The sequence below is a fragment of the Amphiura filiformis genome, chromosome 10 (assembly GCF_039555335.1).
Source record: "Amphiura filiformis chromosome 10, Afil_fr2py, whole genome shotgun sequence".
Taxonomy (NCBI): domain Eukaryota; kingdom Metazoa; phylum Echinodermata; class Ophiuroidea; order Amphilepidida; family Amphiuridae; genus Amphiura; species Amphiura filiformis.
The window spans coordinates 1,465,580-1,482,554 of record NC_092637.1 but is presented as its reverse complement, the minus strand read 5'-3'; the positions used below and the strand labels follow the sequence as shown (position 1 = coordinate 1,482,554).

At 36.8% G+C, this 16,975-nt stretch overlaps 2 protein-coding genes across 2 annotated transcripts in view; both read right to left on the bottom strand.

Annotated features, from left to right (window-relative positions):
• The window catches only part of LOC140163214 (uncharacterized), a 41,718-nt gene extending 25,062 nt beyond the window's left edge, over positions 1-16,656 (bottom strand). Inside the window, exons 1-8 of the mRNA XM_072186611.1 lie at positions 16,594-16,656; positions 15,326-15,425; positions 12,167-12,271; positions 10,435-10,686; positions 9,346-9,447; positions 6,746-6,997; positions 5,769-5,870; positions 3,168-3,419 (exon numbers count right to left, since the gene is read on the bottom strand). Coding sequence (XP_072042712.1) covers positions 3,168-3,419; positions 5,769-5,870; positions 6,746-6,997; positions 9,346-9,447; positions 10,435-10,686; positions 12,167-12,271; positions 15,326-15,425; positions 16,594-16,656 — 1,228 coding nt within the window. The remainder of the gene's footprint in view (positions 1-3,167; positions 3,420-5,768; positions 5,871-6,745; positions 6,998-9,345; positions 9,448-10,434; positions 10,687-12,166; positions 12,272-15,325; positions 15,426-16,593) is intronic.
• The window catches only part of LOC140162401 (adhesion G-protein coupled receptor G7-like), a 74,815-nt gene that overhangs the window by 33,096 nt on the left and 24,744 nt on the right, over positions 1-16,975 (bottom strand). The window lies entirely within an intron of this gene.

Sequence of the window (16,975 nt, the reverse complement as noted above, 5' to 3'; positions counted from 1 at the left end):
GGTATGACTGCTCGTTAATTGCCATCGAAGTCGGCTCTAGAGGCTTGATTGACACCGACAACAAAAATAAGCTGACTCGGAATTGAAAGACCAAATTACTAAGTCTGTTCTCATGTCATCTTACTCAATCTTCAACTCGAGACATGAGCCAAAGTGGAATGTCCAAGAAGTCATATAACTGTTTCCTCACCGCCATGATGTATTTCCACACTGTTTATGTGTATATTTGCTGTTTGTAATTGTGTTTACCCTTGCCTGAGATCGGTATGGATCTCAGTTGATCTTGGGGTTATATGTTCTTCTTCTTTTGGTTAATGAAGATGATTAAATAAAAAATAAGGTACACAGCAGCTGGAGGGAGTATCCCATCATGCATCTGCGTGCTCCATAGCAAATACATGCAAAACATAAGTAAGGGCGGTTTAGATATTGAGAGCTATGGATAGTTTCACAATACTTTGGAGATCATATTTTTTCAAACAAAAGTCTTAACTCCCCTGTGGCATGTGCAGTTCTGCTGTGGTACGGCGGAGCATGATGGGATACACCTATCTGCTGCTGTGAGTAAGGTGTGTGCGCTGCTAAACGACGATAAGACATACGAACCACTGAAACGTGATCCCACGAGTGTTTATCGTAAGAAGGTGATTGACTGTCTCCAAAACCAAACTGATCGCAATTTGTATCATAAACTGTTCCCTGGTGAGTCAATACCCAAGTTCTATCATGGTTCAAAGATACACAAACCGCATGCTCCTCTAAGACATATTGTAAGCTGTGCGGACTCTATTACTTTTAATAAGATATACGCAAAGATCAACTAGCTCCGTTCTTCGACCATATTAACAGCGTCAACGAACATATTAAGTTCAAACAGGAAGAAATGAAATATGAAATATGACAAAGTTGCTTTCTTGGACTGTTTGGTCACTGTGCAAAGCGATGGCAGTCTAGAAACATCAGTATATCGCAAGGACACTCACTCAGATCAGTATCTGTTGTTCGACTCGCACCACCCATTGATTGGTGTACTGGGTGTACTACGGACTTTATTTCACAGAGCGAACACTATTCCCTCTAGCGAGAACGCGAAGGATCAGGAACGCGAACGCAAAGAACACGTTACGTCAAGCGCTAGTCCACCCCAAAGACAAACAACCCAAGGACAAAGCAAACTAAGATCATGTAGGCGATCCAGTGTCAAGACAGCGGTTGTGAAGAACTGTACAGGGTGTAACAATAAAATTTGTACAATTTTGAAAATAGAATGACACAAGTATGCCGCCTATTTTCTGGTTTGATATTTTTATATCTATCAAGATAATTTCTTTAGCCACCAGATAAGCTTTGTTGCAATAAAATCGTAGGTATAGATAGATAAGTGAAGATATAGACAATTATGTAACCTAGTCTTAAAACCGCTTGGGCCACTTTTGTCTAAGTGTAACAAAGTGACTGAATAGAGTTGAACCATGTTGGACGGTGTTGGACGGTGCTCTTATGATAGGTCGATTTAAACAATGGGGTATTCGAAGTGGTAGAAATGATTACATAATAGAATATCTCCTTGAGTTTTTGAAAGTCACAACTAAGCACTGGCATAACAACCTCATTTACTAGAAATCGTGGCTGCAGTTCAACACCTTTAACCCTAATTCACGTTGGAAGAGCGTATTTTTATGGTTGTGACATTCGGTAGCACATGGAGTCAAGCAGAAACCATAAGATTGTTCATTGCTCATTTTCCAAAATCACGTTTTCCATCAAGGCATACAATAATATATAACTATGAGAAGTATGTAAAATTTGTTGACAGAAATGCTGGCAATAGTGGTCGCTCCAGAACAGCTAGATGCCCAGCTGAACTTAATTTCAATTTTTTATTGTTTTGTACTTATGGGTGCAAAAACTGTTCTCAGTTTTACCAATCTCAGGGATATGAGAAATTACTTTACTTTATAAGATAATTTGAAAGAAATTTCATGACTTCATTTATAGATTTTAGATAAATATGATATTATTATAAGTTTATGTTAATTATATGAAGAAACACTACTTATCATTCTTTTGTGTCAGTTCTTTGATGTTCAATGCACGATAAGCACAATCTACGCGGTTCAAACTTGATATACGCTAACATAGCAAAAGTGGCCCAACACGTTTTCTGGACGATTTAATTAATCGGACATAACTTTTGAACCCAAGCTAGTAAAGACACCAACTAAACGTCTTCTTTTAGCCAAGATATTACTAACTCTATTGCACATAACATTTATGCCGTAACTCTTTTAGTTTTTTCCTGAGAAGTCAAAATGCAATTGTACAAATTTTATTGTTACACCCTGTATATCGGTGAGACAAAACAAACGCATGCACCAACAAAGACGAGCCAGCACTGGTTGTGGAGACTATGCCGTCTATACACACTTGGACAGTTCTAAACATTCCTTTGACAACAAGGATGTTAAAATCTTGGACAGAGAAAGCAGATGGTGAGAGAGTATGAGGAGTCAGAGAAGCAATTTATGTGAAATGGGAGGAGCCTTCACTGAACAGGGGAGGTGGCATATTTCCAATCTATCTCACTGACTTTATCGCTACCCATATCCCACCTATGAAAGGTCTTCGCTATGAGCTGGATATTACTCGCCTTGTCATCCCCAGGAGTAATAGAAAAATTGGTAAGGGTTCATTTAGTGTGAATTTGAACTAAAACCCTGTGAGGACCCTACAAACACCAGCTAATGTCAATGCATATCATGATATGTGTCAGTCGCATCTCCGTACCATATAATCTGTTGGAAAATAAGCATTTTGAAGGTATTTGTTTATGTGCCAAAAGTACACTCTTGATGATCATTGACCCCAACTCTTTGAGAACCCTATTGGCCACGGCTATAACCAAGGTCTATGTCCAAATCCCATTTATATATGTAGGACAAAAAGCATTTTCAGTAAAAATCACATTTTTATCCGAAATTGCTCATGCGTGACGTTTGACCACAAAGGGCTATGGAGTAGTGGAGCTTGTAATCCTATCTACCTTCCCTGTTGTTTTCATGTTACGCCGATTAAACAAATTTTAGGCCTAATCAAAAACAGGACACGTTTATTTTTATCATTAATAGTATAACCTAAAAGAGTTCAAAGACAACTATCCTACTTACTTGAATGATCCAGAATAAACACCTTTGCTCTATTCAAGACTGTGTCGACCCATGCTTTTGCTGCATTCGACCCACCGGGTGCTGCTATAACAACCTCAAAATATTCAATTCCTTCAACCAGGGCATCAACTGTGAGGGTGACTGAATGTGAAACAGCAGTGTCACCTCTATTAAAGTAAACCGTATCGGGTATACCTATTGGTATGTCAGTAAAATCAGCGGTAGAAGCAGATACGGCTGTCGTGTATATACCTGTTAAAATAGAAAAATATTAAAGACAGTATTGTAACATTTGCTGATGATGACCCACCGGTATTGTCATAATTCTGATTTTTACATGATTGTAGTGTAATTAAAGAACAAACATACCCCACAAAATGCTTTTTTTTTTTTTTTCTGATTTAATAGTGTGTGACGAAATCCGATATTTTTAATAAAACTACATGTCCCACTGTTTAATTCATATAATCGAAATATTTGTCGAAAGTATAGGCTATTATACATACTGCAAAACAATTAAGGTTTCAGTAAATTTTTATCCCTGTATATCATAATCCAAGACACAAATGTTATAATAAGAACCAGCAGCCAAAAACTGCATCTTTTAGTTCATATCGGTGTTTTTTTTCACGATGTCGTCGTTTTGTTTTGTTTTTGAATAATGTTGTTCTCGATGAGGTTCTTAAATTCTTGACGAATTCTCTCATTTTCAATGTTTTCAATTATTACTGATTTTTTAAATGTTTTCCATGTATTTTTTATATCAATGTTTTTTCTTTTTGTTTCTTTTTTTTTAATAGTTTGTTCCTTATTCTTTTATTTATATGCTGCAGGTCTTCGGGAGGTTTCGCTGTATGTATTACTGCCGAAAATGGGCGTCGATCATGGGGGGGGGGGGGTACTTTCTAACGGGTGGGACGCAATATAAATCCCTCCCCAATTTAGTGGCAGACAATAAAGAAACAAAATGAGGAAAGTGGAAAAGAGAGAAAAAGAGAAGAGGAAGGGAGAAAAGAGGAGAGAAAAGGGAGACATAAGATAAAATCTAAATTGCACCTAATTAGGTAGATCGAGGTCAATAGTAAGCATAAGTATAGGCCTGTGATTTTTTTAGGCAGTGTTTAAAGGCGGGTCATTGGCCAAAAAGTCTGTAAAGATACTGCCGACCCGTCGATAGTATTGGGCCCGTGGCATTGTGTACTTTAAAAAGCCTATTACCGACTTTAACATAAATTCATGCATGCTACCCGCAATTGCGAGTCTGAAGTCTAGTGGACTAGTGTAAAATGGCTAATTTTGAAAATTGAGTTTGGGCCCTTTATGTTCTTGTTTAAAGCAATAAAAGTGTAAAACTGATAATCAATTGGACATTAAGTTTGAAATTTTTTTCCAAAATGGCTTCAATTAATTTCTCATGTGGACGCATTTTTATGCTTAAGTTTTACACGATAATAGTGTCAAACCCATCTACCAAATGGCTTTCATCCGGGCCTTCATTTTGTAAAACGCTACTCAGAGGGAACAACTCAGACACACCCTGCGTATAGATTAATAAGTCGTCCTTTTCTCTTCTGCTTATGACATCCAACACTTTATGCTTTAAACAATAAAAGGAAAAACTTGTACATGAATGGCTTCAATGTACAAATATGCCTTCATTTCAGCAATTTCCGGTTTTTTCAAACTAAAATTGTATCCAATAATCTGGTTAATATATGGCTCCATTACTCCCCTGCGTCACGCAATTTACATTATCCAATTATACCTGCCCCCCACACTTTTCAAATAGGGTCGACACCTGGGACGGATTCGCCGATCATTTGTTGGACGTTGAACGATCGGACATGCGTATTCATCTAGCAGTACTGTAGGATTATTTACTGGTCACAACGCATAGAGAGACGAACGGAAATCGGACCCCAAATCCCACCCGAATTTTCTGCCAGACTGGTGATTTTAACCACTGAATAATTTTTTTTTGTATACTTTGATGTACGTCGACCCAGTCCGTCCAAATGTGACAGACGCATAAATTTACATTTTCTCTTCTTTACCTCAGTTGTGCGGGTCAGGAGGAAATATCGGACAGTAAAAACTAACATTTATTGGGAAAGAAATACAAATCTATTTCTATGGAAATTACAATACGGCTTTAAATGGAGTTCCAGTCAGTTCTTTGGTGAGAGCGTGGCATAACGGTTAGGGTCGGACGTTAGGTCCTGGGTTCAATTCCAGGCTGTAACAGCTTGCTGGAGTATTGAGGTGTAAAAATATTGGACATAAAAAGGAAACATCTGTGTTTTAAATACAGACTTCCGCTCTCTTCATGGTCCATTTAGAATTGGGTAATAATCCATGAGATAACTCCGTCCGTCGCAGGGGACGTTAAGCCGTCGGCCCCGTGCATAGAGAGTCACACCTATCGCCTATATCGCAGTCAATTTCGAAAGGAGTAGGATGATTATACCTGCGCTGTTTCAATGCCGTCTCGGTTTGTTCATGGGCAGCTCTTACGATTAGTATTGTCATTTGGGTACCTTTCTGCCGATCGAAAAAAATCAGTTTTCAACACTTTCACATATATTTACCCGGCATGCTTACCAACTTCATCATCAGTGTTTCCCAAATACCCGTCTCTGTGAACGACTACATCGGCTATGGTATCCTCGTAGAAGATATAAACGGGATCAATCCAATAATTGACTGTAAAAGTATGATTTTTGATTAATGTTACTAATTTATCAATTGTGGGTTTGTTAATAATTAAAAAGAAATATATATATAAACAGCTAATTTTGTAATGTTACAAAACCAATTAGGAGAACAAGGGTCACAACAGGCAGCAACTGTTTGGTACGTACTACTCCTCAACAAAAGTTTGGAAAGTTTTTTCAAGCATCTATATCTCATGTTCATATCTATGTTCATATCGTATTCCATATCATTGGATAGCTACTTTATATTAAAGTACACGTTTTGTGAATGTAGTGGGCATCTCAACCCGATTGAATAGCTGTGGGACCAGTTTGGTCGTGCTGTGCATGCCAGAGTAACCAATGCAACCACATTGAATGACATGCGACGAATTCTTGTTGAAGAATGGAATGCCATCCCACAGCAAAATGTAACCAGGCTGGACCCTACAAACACCAGCTAATGTCAATGCATTTCATGATATGTGTCAGTCGCATCTCCGTACCATATAATCTGTTGGAAAATAAGCATTTTGAAGGTATTTGTTTAAGTGCCAAAAGTACACTCTTGATGATCATTGACCCCAACTCTTTGAGAACCCTATTGGCCACGGCTATAACCAAGGTCTATGTCCAAATCCCATTTATATATGTAGGACAAAAAGCATTTTCAGTAAAAATCACATTTTATCCGAAATTGCTCATGCGTGACGTTTGACCACAAAGGGCTATGGAGTAGTGGAGCTTGTAATCCTATCTACCTTCCCTGTTGTTTTCATGTTACGCCGATTAAACAAATTTTAGGCCTAATCAAAAACAGGACACGTTTATTTTTATCATTAATAGTATAACCTAAAAGAGTTCAAAGACAACTATCCTACTTACTTGAATGATCCAGAATAAACACCTTTGCTCTATTCAAGACTGTGTCGACCCGTGCTTTTATTGCATTCGACCCACCGGGTGCTGCTATAACAACCTCAAAATATTCAATTCCTTCAACCAGGGCATCAAATGTTAGGGTGACTGAATGTGAAACAGCAGTGTCACCTATATTAAAGTGAACCGTATCGGGTATATATATTGGTATGTCAATAAAATCAGCGGTAGAAGCAGATACGGCTGTCGTGTATATACCTGTTAAAATAGAAAAATATTAAAGATAGTATTGTAACATTTACTGATGATGACCCCCCGGTTTCGTCATAATTCTGATTTTTACATGATTGTAGTGTAATTAAAGAACAAACATACCCCACAAAATGCTTTTTTTTGTTGCTGATTTAATAGTATGTAACGAAATCCGATATTTTTAATAAAACTACATGTCCCACTGTTTAATTCATATAATCGAAATATTTGTCGAAAGTATAGGCTATTATACATACTGCAAAACAATTAAGGTTTCAGTAAATTTTTATCCCTGTATATCATAATCCAAGACACAAATGTTATAATAAGAACCAGCAGCCAATAACTGCATCTTTTAGCTCATATCGGTGTTTTTTTTCACGATGTCGTCGTTTTGTTTTGTTTTTTGAATAATTTTGTTCTCGATGAGGTTCTTAAATTCTTGACGAATTCTCTCATTTTCAATGTTTTCAATTATTACTGATTTTTTAAATGTTTTCCATGTATTTTTTATATCAATGTTTTTTCTTTTTGTTTCTTTTTTTTTAATAGTTTGTTCCTTATTCTTTTATTTATATGCTGCAGGTCTTCGGGAGGTTTCGCTGTATGTATTACTGCCGAACATGGGCGTCGATCATGGGGGGGGGGGGGTACTTTCTAACGGGTGGGACGCAATATAAATCCCTCCCCAATTTAGTGGCAGACAATAAAGAAAAAAAAATGAGGAAAGTGGAAAAGAGAGAAAAGAGAAGAGGAAGGGAGAAAAGAGGAGAGAAAAGGGAGACATAAGATAAAATCTAAATTGCACCTAATTAGGTAGATCGAGGTCAATAGTAAGCATAAGTATAGGCCTGTGATTTTTTTAGGCAGTGTTTAAAGGCGGGTCATTGGCCAAAAAGTCTGTAAAGATACTGCCGACCCGTCGATAGTATTGGGCCCGTGGCATTGTGTACTTTAAAAAGCCTATTACCTACTTTAACATAAATTCATGCATGCTACCCGCAATTGCGAGTCTGAAGTCTAGTGGACTAGTGTAAAATGGCTAATTTTGAAAATTGAGTTTGGGCCCTTTATGTTCTTGTTTAAAGCAATAAAAGTGTAAAACTGATAATCAATTGGACATTAAGTTTGAAATTTTTTCCAAAATGGCTTCAATTAATTTCTCATGTGGACGCATTTTTATGCTTAAGTTTTACACGATAATAGTGTCAAACCCATCTACCAAATGGCTTTCATCCGGGCCTTCATTTTGTAAAACGCTACTCAGGGGAACAACTCAGACACACCCTGCGTATAGATTAATAAGTCGTCCTTTTCTCTTCTGCTTATGACATCCAACACTTTATGCTTTAAACAATAAAAGGAAAAACTTGTACATGAATGGCTTCAATGTACAAATATGCCTTCATTTCAGCAATTTCCGGTTTTTCAAACTAAAATTGTATCCAATAATCTGGTTAATATATGGCTCCATTACTCCCCTGCGTCACGCAATTTACATTATCCAATTATACCTGCCCCCCCCCCCACACTTTTCAAATAGGGTCGACACCTGGGACGGATTCGCCGATCATTTGTTGGACGTTGAACGATCGGACATGCGTATTCATCTAGTAGTACTGTAGGATTATTTACTGGTCACAACGCATAGAGAGACGAACGGAAATCGGACCCCAAATCCCACCCGAATTTTCTGCCAGACTGGTGATTTTAACCACTGAATAATTTTTTTTTGTATACTTTGATGTACGTCGACCCAGTCCGTCCAAATGTGACAGACGCATAAATTTACATGTTCTCTTCTTTACCTCAGTTGTTCGGGTCAGGAGGAAATATCGGACAGTAAAAACTAACATTTATTGGGAAAGAAATACAAATCTATTTCTATGGAAATTACAATACGGCTTTAAATGGAGTTCCAGTCAGTTCTTTGGTGAGAGCGTGGCATAACGGTTAGGGTCGGACGTTAGGTCCTGGGTTCAATTCCAGGCTGTAACAGCTTGCTGGAGTATTGAGGTGTAAAATATTGGACATAAAAAGGAAACATCTGTGTTTTAAATACAGACTTCCGCTCTCTTCATGGTCCATTTATAATTGGGTAATAATCCATGAGATAACTCCGTCCGTCGCAGGGGACGTTAAGCCGTCGGCCCCGTGCATAGAGAGTCACACCTATCGCCTATATCGCAGTCAATTTCGAAAGGAGTAGTATGATTACACCTGCGCTGTTTCAATGCCGTCTCGGTTTGTTCATGGGCAGCTCTTACGATTAGTATTGTCATTTGGGTACCTTTCTGCCGATCGAAAAAAATCAGTTTTCAACACTTTCACATATATTTACCCGGCATGCTTACCAACTTCATCATCAGTGTTTCCCAAATACCCGTCTCTGTGAACGACTACATCGGCTATGGTATCCTCGTAGAAGATATAAACGGGATCAATCCAATAATTGACTGTAAAAGTATGATTTTTGATTAATGTTACTAATTTATCAATTGTGGGTTTGTTAATAATTAAAAAGAAATATATATATAAACAGCTAATTTTGTAATGTTACAAAACCAATTAGGAGAACAAGGGTCACAACAGGCAGCAACTGTTTGGTACGTACTACTCCTCAACAAAAGTTTGGAAAGTTTTTTCAAGCATCTATATCTCATGTTCATATCTATGTTCATATCGTATTCCATATCATTGGATAGCTACTTTATATTAAAGTACACGTTTTGTGAATGTAGTGGGGATCTCAACCCGATTGAATAGCTGTGGGACCAGTTTGGTCGTGCTGTGCATGCCAGAGTAACCAATGCAACCACATTGAATGACATGCGACGAATTCTTGTTGAAGAATGGAATGCCATCCCACAGCAAAATGTAACCAGGCTGGTGAGCAGCATGAGGAGGAGGAGGAGGAGGAGGAGGAGGAGATGCCAGGATGTTGTGGCTGCGTATTGTTTTTCAGAATAATGATCAATTTGGCAAATTTTGTTCGAGACACCACTACATTCACAAGACGTGTAAGGTTATTGTCATTGTAAAGGAGAATATTGTAGCTCTTCAACTTTCCAAACTTTTGTTGAGGAGTTTAGATGTCAACTGCAACATCCTAATACCCCTTCGCAATACAACCTCTAAATATTTTTCCAATGGATATGGTCAATGTTCCATGAAATACTGACTATATCTAAACTCACCCAGAAGAAATTTTAGGATCAATGAATACAGCGACTTTTCACATAGATATGTGTCGTTTAGGCTGCTTGAACAATAACATGGACGTTTACTGGGGGAATGGATTAGTCTTTTAAAAGGGTGTAACAGTATACACATAACTTTGTTTTAGTGTGATGTTTGAATTATAGTTTATCAAGAGCTAGTTAGACAAAACACGACACTTATTTTTATTATCAATAAAAGCATAAGACAACTACCCCACTCACTCGACTGGTCCAAAATAAGCACTTTTGCGGTATTTAAGACTGTGTGCACCGAAGCCTGGGTCGCATTCGTCCCACCCGGTGTTGTTATGATAACCTCAAAATATTCAATTCCTTCAACCAGGTTATCAGGTCTTAGAATTACTGGATGAGAAACAGCAGTATCGCCTGCATTAAATGAAACCGTCTCCGGAAAACGCTCGTCTATTTCTATAAAATCATCAGTATAAGCAGATACGGCTCTCGTGTATAAACCTGTTAAAATAAAATAAAAAGTATTAAAGACACAAACATAACATTTGCTGATCATGACTCCATCAGGTTTCGTTACAATTCTGATTTTTTACATGATTGTAATGTACATCAAAGTACAAATATACCCTACAAAAATCATGACTTTTTTGCTGTATTAATATATTTTGACAAAATCCGATATTTTTAACTACTTGTCCCATTGTTTAATTCAAACTTTTTGAACAAGAGAACTAGCGCCCAATTTTAAATTGATTGGCACTGATTCCATTGATTCCATTCATTTATTATGGCGTTGCTTTAACTGATTAGAATATAAAAGTGCAACATTTCGGGATTTCGTTCCTTCCTTTTAGATCATAACGTTTTTTCAATTCTCAACCAATTTCAACAAATTAATGAAGTCTTAAAGGAGTGTTTCGTGATCCTAGCATCCTCTTTTTATGACATTTTTCAGTACATATCCACGAAAAAAGCCTATTCCCAAAATGTCAGTTGATTCCGATTTTGCGTTCGCGAGTTATACATGATTATGTGTATTACACTGCTCCATAGACAATGCGTTGTAATTTCGTTCGGGTGCACCAGAACGAAATTCAAATTTCACGATATCTTTGCTAAACGAATTAATCTGCAAGAAATATTTTGTACATAAACATTATGTACCAAGAGGTTTCCAGTGATATAAAAATCTCAACTTTTTTGGAGAAAAGTGGGGGGATGAGGCTGTGGATCACGAAATGCCCCTTTAAATCAGAAACAAGAGGTACATTGTTTGATGTTGATATTTGTCTTTGTCTAGGACACATGGGTGAACATAAACTGGTACTATATTTCTTTTACAATCTGTAGATAGCACTGTACGTTCATGGCGTACAGCTTGGTCATATAAAGAGTCAATACGTCCGACATCGGCGCTGTAATTAAATTGTGATTTTCATTCCTTTACCTCAGTTGTTTGGCTCAAAATTAAAGGGGACATATCAGACAGCAAAAATACACATTTTGTGGCAAAGAAATACAAATCAATTCCCTAGGTGCTGTAGTTTTGTCAAAATCAGATATTTTGAATAACTCTGATTTTGAATAAAACGCCAGAACCGTTTAATTATAACAATGGACATATTAATCTAACGCGTACGCGATGTTCACAACACTGTACGTACATGACGTGCGGGACGGCCATACATACATCAAAGGATAGTGCCGCTGTAGCACGATCGACACGTCGAAATGACAAGTACGCATTGGCCACATCGGCGCTGGTAGTAAATTCCAATTTCCAAAGAAGACATATCTGATAATAAAAGCTAACATTTTATGGCAAAAAAAAATAATCTAATTTGTATGGAAATGTTACGATATGGCTTTAAGATTAGCATTGTTATTTGGGTGCCCTTCAGCTGAAGCGATTAAAGCACAATAAATAAACAAATTCAACATTGTCATGCAACATTTACGCGACATTATATTTTAAGCTTACCAACTTCATCATCAGCGTTTTCTAAATACCCGTCTCTGTGAACGACTACCTCCCCCGTGCCATCACACTCATCGAAGATATAAACTGGATCTATCCAATACGTGACTGTAAAAAAATTAAACTATTTGATTTGTATGAGGTTATTAGTTTATCGCTTAAAAACTTTTAGCTGTCTCACGGCTAGGATTTAGCGCAGCTATTTTCATTACCACTGTGAAGGAGTGAAAAATATTAGCTTTCTTCTATTATCAAACGTCATGGGGTAGAGTGGGGATGTGATGTTACAAAATCAGTTCAGGCAACAGGTAGGCCTATAGTTGATTAAGTCTGCCGATGTTGTTCGCTCTGATGTTTATCATGCGTGGCTTGATTGTCTTTATATGCGTCAACTGCAACAAATCCCGATATAATCCCCCGTCACAATACGACCTCTAACCGCATTTCCCAAGGATATGACCATTCCCTGAAATATTGACTGAAATGTCTAAAATTACCTAGGTGAGGTATGGGACTTTTTATTTTTTCGTAGAAAAGCAGGTAGAGCAAATACTTGATTATATTTCTACATTTTCATACTACACTATACTCTGAAAATTTAAAAAAATAGCATCGGCCATTTATTTTATATCATATTTTCATCCGCTTCTACTCTTTTCATCCCTCAACCCCTCCTTCACTCCCTTACTTGCCCCCTGGCTTTTAAAATGGATATTCGTGATTTTAAGAAACCCCTTTGACTTTATTGAATAGGCTTATAACCAACGCACTGCAGGGTCTATTGTTCTAGTGTGTCCGATTTGAGCGCTGACATATTGGAAAATGTTGCCAATCAATATTCATGAGACTGTACATTCAACGTCCAATTTTCGAAATTGGGTAACTTGCTTGGTAGGTGTGAAGTACATCTGACTGGGCGTTTTTTAAAATTACGTAATTACGTAACGCATAAAGGCATTGACATCATCGAATGGCTGCCTATATAATAGTCCTGTTAGTGTTAGGCCTATGTGGGGGGGCTGTGTTTAGTTTCTATAATGTTATTAGGCCTAGAATGTTATTAGGCCTACATTCATTTACCATTCCTTTCTTTTCCTTTCTCTGTACTTATTCTTTCCTTGCTAAAGTATCACTCCCTCTCCTTTTCTCCCTTCCCTTCTCCATCCCCTCTTACCTTTTGTCCCTATATATATAATTCCTATAATATGCCTTATCTTTCTATTTATTTACTTCTATTTATTTATATTTCTTCATTGCTTTCTCTTTCTCTCTTCCTCCAGTCCCCCTATCATTCTCCGTATCCCTCCTCCACCTCTCCTTCCCTCATCCCCACCCAAATTAAATGTCAATTTGTGAAACAACTTTTATACAGGCCTATACCGGTACTTACCGATTTAATGGCGGAACCCTTTTGCCCTGAACAAAATGTACCTCTCAATGAACAGCTTATCAGCAAATCAAATGGGCACAAATGGGTAACATAATCTATTGCTTCTCCATGTCAGAAAATTAATTGAAACACATAGATAGTTTTAAAATACTATGACAAGGAGATTATCTCAGGGTCCGGACATAATCCCTGTTAAGGATGTCATCGGCTGGAGAGTTCGTTCATGTTTATTCAAACGAAGCGCCTAAGCGGTGGAAGCTCTATAGTCCGACGGTTCTTTATTCCGACGGTTCTTTAGTCCGAAGGTTCTTTAATCCGACGGTTCTTTATTCCGAAGGTTCTTTATTCCGACGGTTCTTTATTTCGAAGGTTCTATAGTCCGAATTTTAAAAAAGGCTCCCTAATCCGAATATTAAAAGAGGTTCTTTAATCCGAATTTTAAAAACGGTTCTCTAGTCCGAATATGAAAATAGGCTTTATAGTCCGAATTTAAAAAAAGGTTCTCTAGTCCGAATATAGAAATAGGTTCTATAATCCGAATTTAAAAAAAGGTTCCCTAGTCCGAAATTTCAAAACGGTTTTATAGTCCGAAACGGATACCGTGTTCTTTAGTCCGAATTGGTAAACGGGTTCTATAGTCCGAATTTTATTTTTATCATTTGTTTCAGTGTCAAATCATCAATTGTTAAATACAAATCCGCTGAAGTTTACATGGTTGGTTTCTCTGGATATTTACCGTAGCTTACATTGACGTGTATATTTATTCTGGTGATATTTTCATCATTTTTATCTGTTTTTTATTCTATTATAATACTATATACTAGTAATACTCTGCGATGTATTCGAGCATTGTCGAGTTCAAATTTTCATAGCGCCATCCCGCCATGTAAATACTGCGGCTTTTTTTAAACATTTAAACAAATTTAGTCATTTAAACAAATTAGTTTACAGAATAGTTAAAGTTTACCATAAACTCTGCTTTAGTATTATTTATCTAGCTAGAGGGCGCAGTAAATGTTAATGTTTTAAAAAATCGGACTATAGAACCTTTTTACTGATTCGGACTAAAGAACACGGTATCCATTTCGGACTATAGAACCGTTTTGCAATTTCGGACAACATAACCCTTTTTCAAATTCGGATTATAGAGCCTATTTCTATATTCGGACTATAGAACCCTTTTTAAAATTCTGACTATAGAGCCTATTTCTATATTCGGACTATAGAACCTTGTTTTAAATTCTGACTATAGAGCCTATTTTCATATTCGGACTAGAGAACCGCTTTTAAAATTCGGACTATAGAACCTTCGAAATAAAGAACCGTCGGAATAAAGAACCTCTTTTCAATTTTTTTTCTTTACTAGAGAACCTCTTTTAAAATTCGGACTAGCGAATGCTATGAACACATGTTCGGACTAGCGAACCTTCGTACTAAAGAACCTTCGGATTATAAAACCTTCGGATTATAGAGCAGTCCCCGCCTAAGCTAGAGTCTTTTGTTTTGAAGTGTGACCAATAACCCACTTGACCAAACAAAAGGAAGACAGTTTCATGCAGTCGGTTACAAGCTCTTACACGTGCCCTGCTTTCGATCGCCCATTGAATTATCCCGAGTTAAGTTGCCGTTGAAGTCGAATTAAAAACTTCAAGTAAAACTTCATTTCACAAACTCTGTATTATCTGGTGTCTTCTACATGTATTTTAACAGTAATTTGTCGGACCTAGGTCAATGAAACTGATGACAAACAAAAAATAATAATTTTGACTTACCCTGTTGTGTATGGGCAGATTTAACGATACATAAAATCACAATCACCCAGGATAAATTCATGTTGGTTTTAGAAAATGTTTTCTTCTTGACGTTCGTCTTCTATAAAAAAACAAAAAAACAAAACAACAAGAAACAAACAAAAAACACACAGTTAAATGATTAAAACATACACATTTTCTTTATTTATGGTTATTGACAGCGATTAGTTGTTTTCAGGGTATTGTGAAAAATAAAATATAAAATTGCTTTGGGACCGAGACCAAGTTATTTACCTGTTTGATTGTATCTGTATAATAATTATAATTATTAATTATACTAGCGGCCACCCGTCTTTTGCGATCATAAATAATAACGATAATATTTGTGGCGGTTTGTTAATTTGGCGATTAAAACGCTGAAATAATAAAATTTCAAAGGAAGTACGATTTAAAATAATAAAGATTATAATAAAACAACGATAAGGGATTGAACGAGAGCTGCTTACGGCTACATGAAATCTCAGATATAATAACTGGAAATGGATAGTCGTAGCTGCTTTTATTCCATAATAGGAATGTATTCAGGTGACATTATCAATTTATTCTACTTAATTCATAGGATAGTTATATGCTTTTATTATTATATTTAATAGCCAATTGCTTTCTGCGGATGTGCCGATACACCATGAGCTATTTTGGCAATAAGTTCTTACTACCATGGATATTACTAGAAGTTTTTCAGAAATCATGCTTTCAACGAACCACTTTTCAAGTAATTGGTTGATAATTCTATTGACTTGTATAGACCATTGATGAATGGGATTGTGATATATTGCAACGTTCGTGCACAACGTTGCTTCCCTAATAATATATAATATTGTTTGGGGTTTTTTTTAAATGTTTTATTTTATTTTATTTATTTTTTGTTCTCTTGGTGGCTCTGAAAAGTGCCGTTTCATTGGTATCAATTGACTGGTTTTAAAATGCAAGGTTTTTTTTTCGAGATTTCTCATAGACAGTATGAATCAAAATAAGACTCCAGATTGACATGGAGCTCCATATACTATCCAACATTGAAACATATTATTAGGCTTCGTTTTGGAGAATCGTTACATTCAGCTGTATATTTCGCATCACATTCGGCCTGGTATTTACGGCATGATACATCTGTATGTTGATACGTACGCATCTGATGAACTCTTCTTGTTCAATATTTCCAGATAAAATTTGATTCACCATATTTTAGGATAATATTCCAAGTCTTGTCATTGTTTCTCTTGTACGCTTACTCGAGCATAATGCCCAAGCCTCAGTTCCACGCTTGCCATACAGCTCGTATACAGGTCCGTCATACTTTAAAAGACTGACAGAACCTTTGTTTTAGCGTTTGTGGCCTTAAGGGCCCAAAATATTCAATATATTTAAAGCACTTTTATGTTGTTCTGGTAACGACCTAATTGAAAGGTCGCGTATACCTCTCTACACAATTAGCTCTGGTTCATTGCGTCAATGCATTCAATGTCACGGCAGACAGTAAATTCAGGATTTCACTCATTGGTTTGTTACGGGTCAGTAAAGCTTTAAATTTATACAATTTGTATGAATTACACCGAATGGAATCTTTTGAAGGCTTTTCTCATGTCATGAACAGAAAGGTAACGTAAGGTAAAT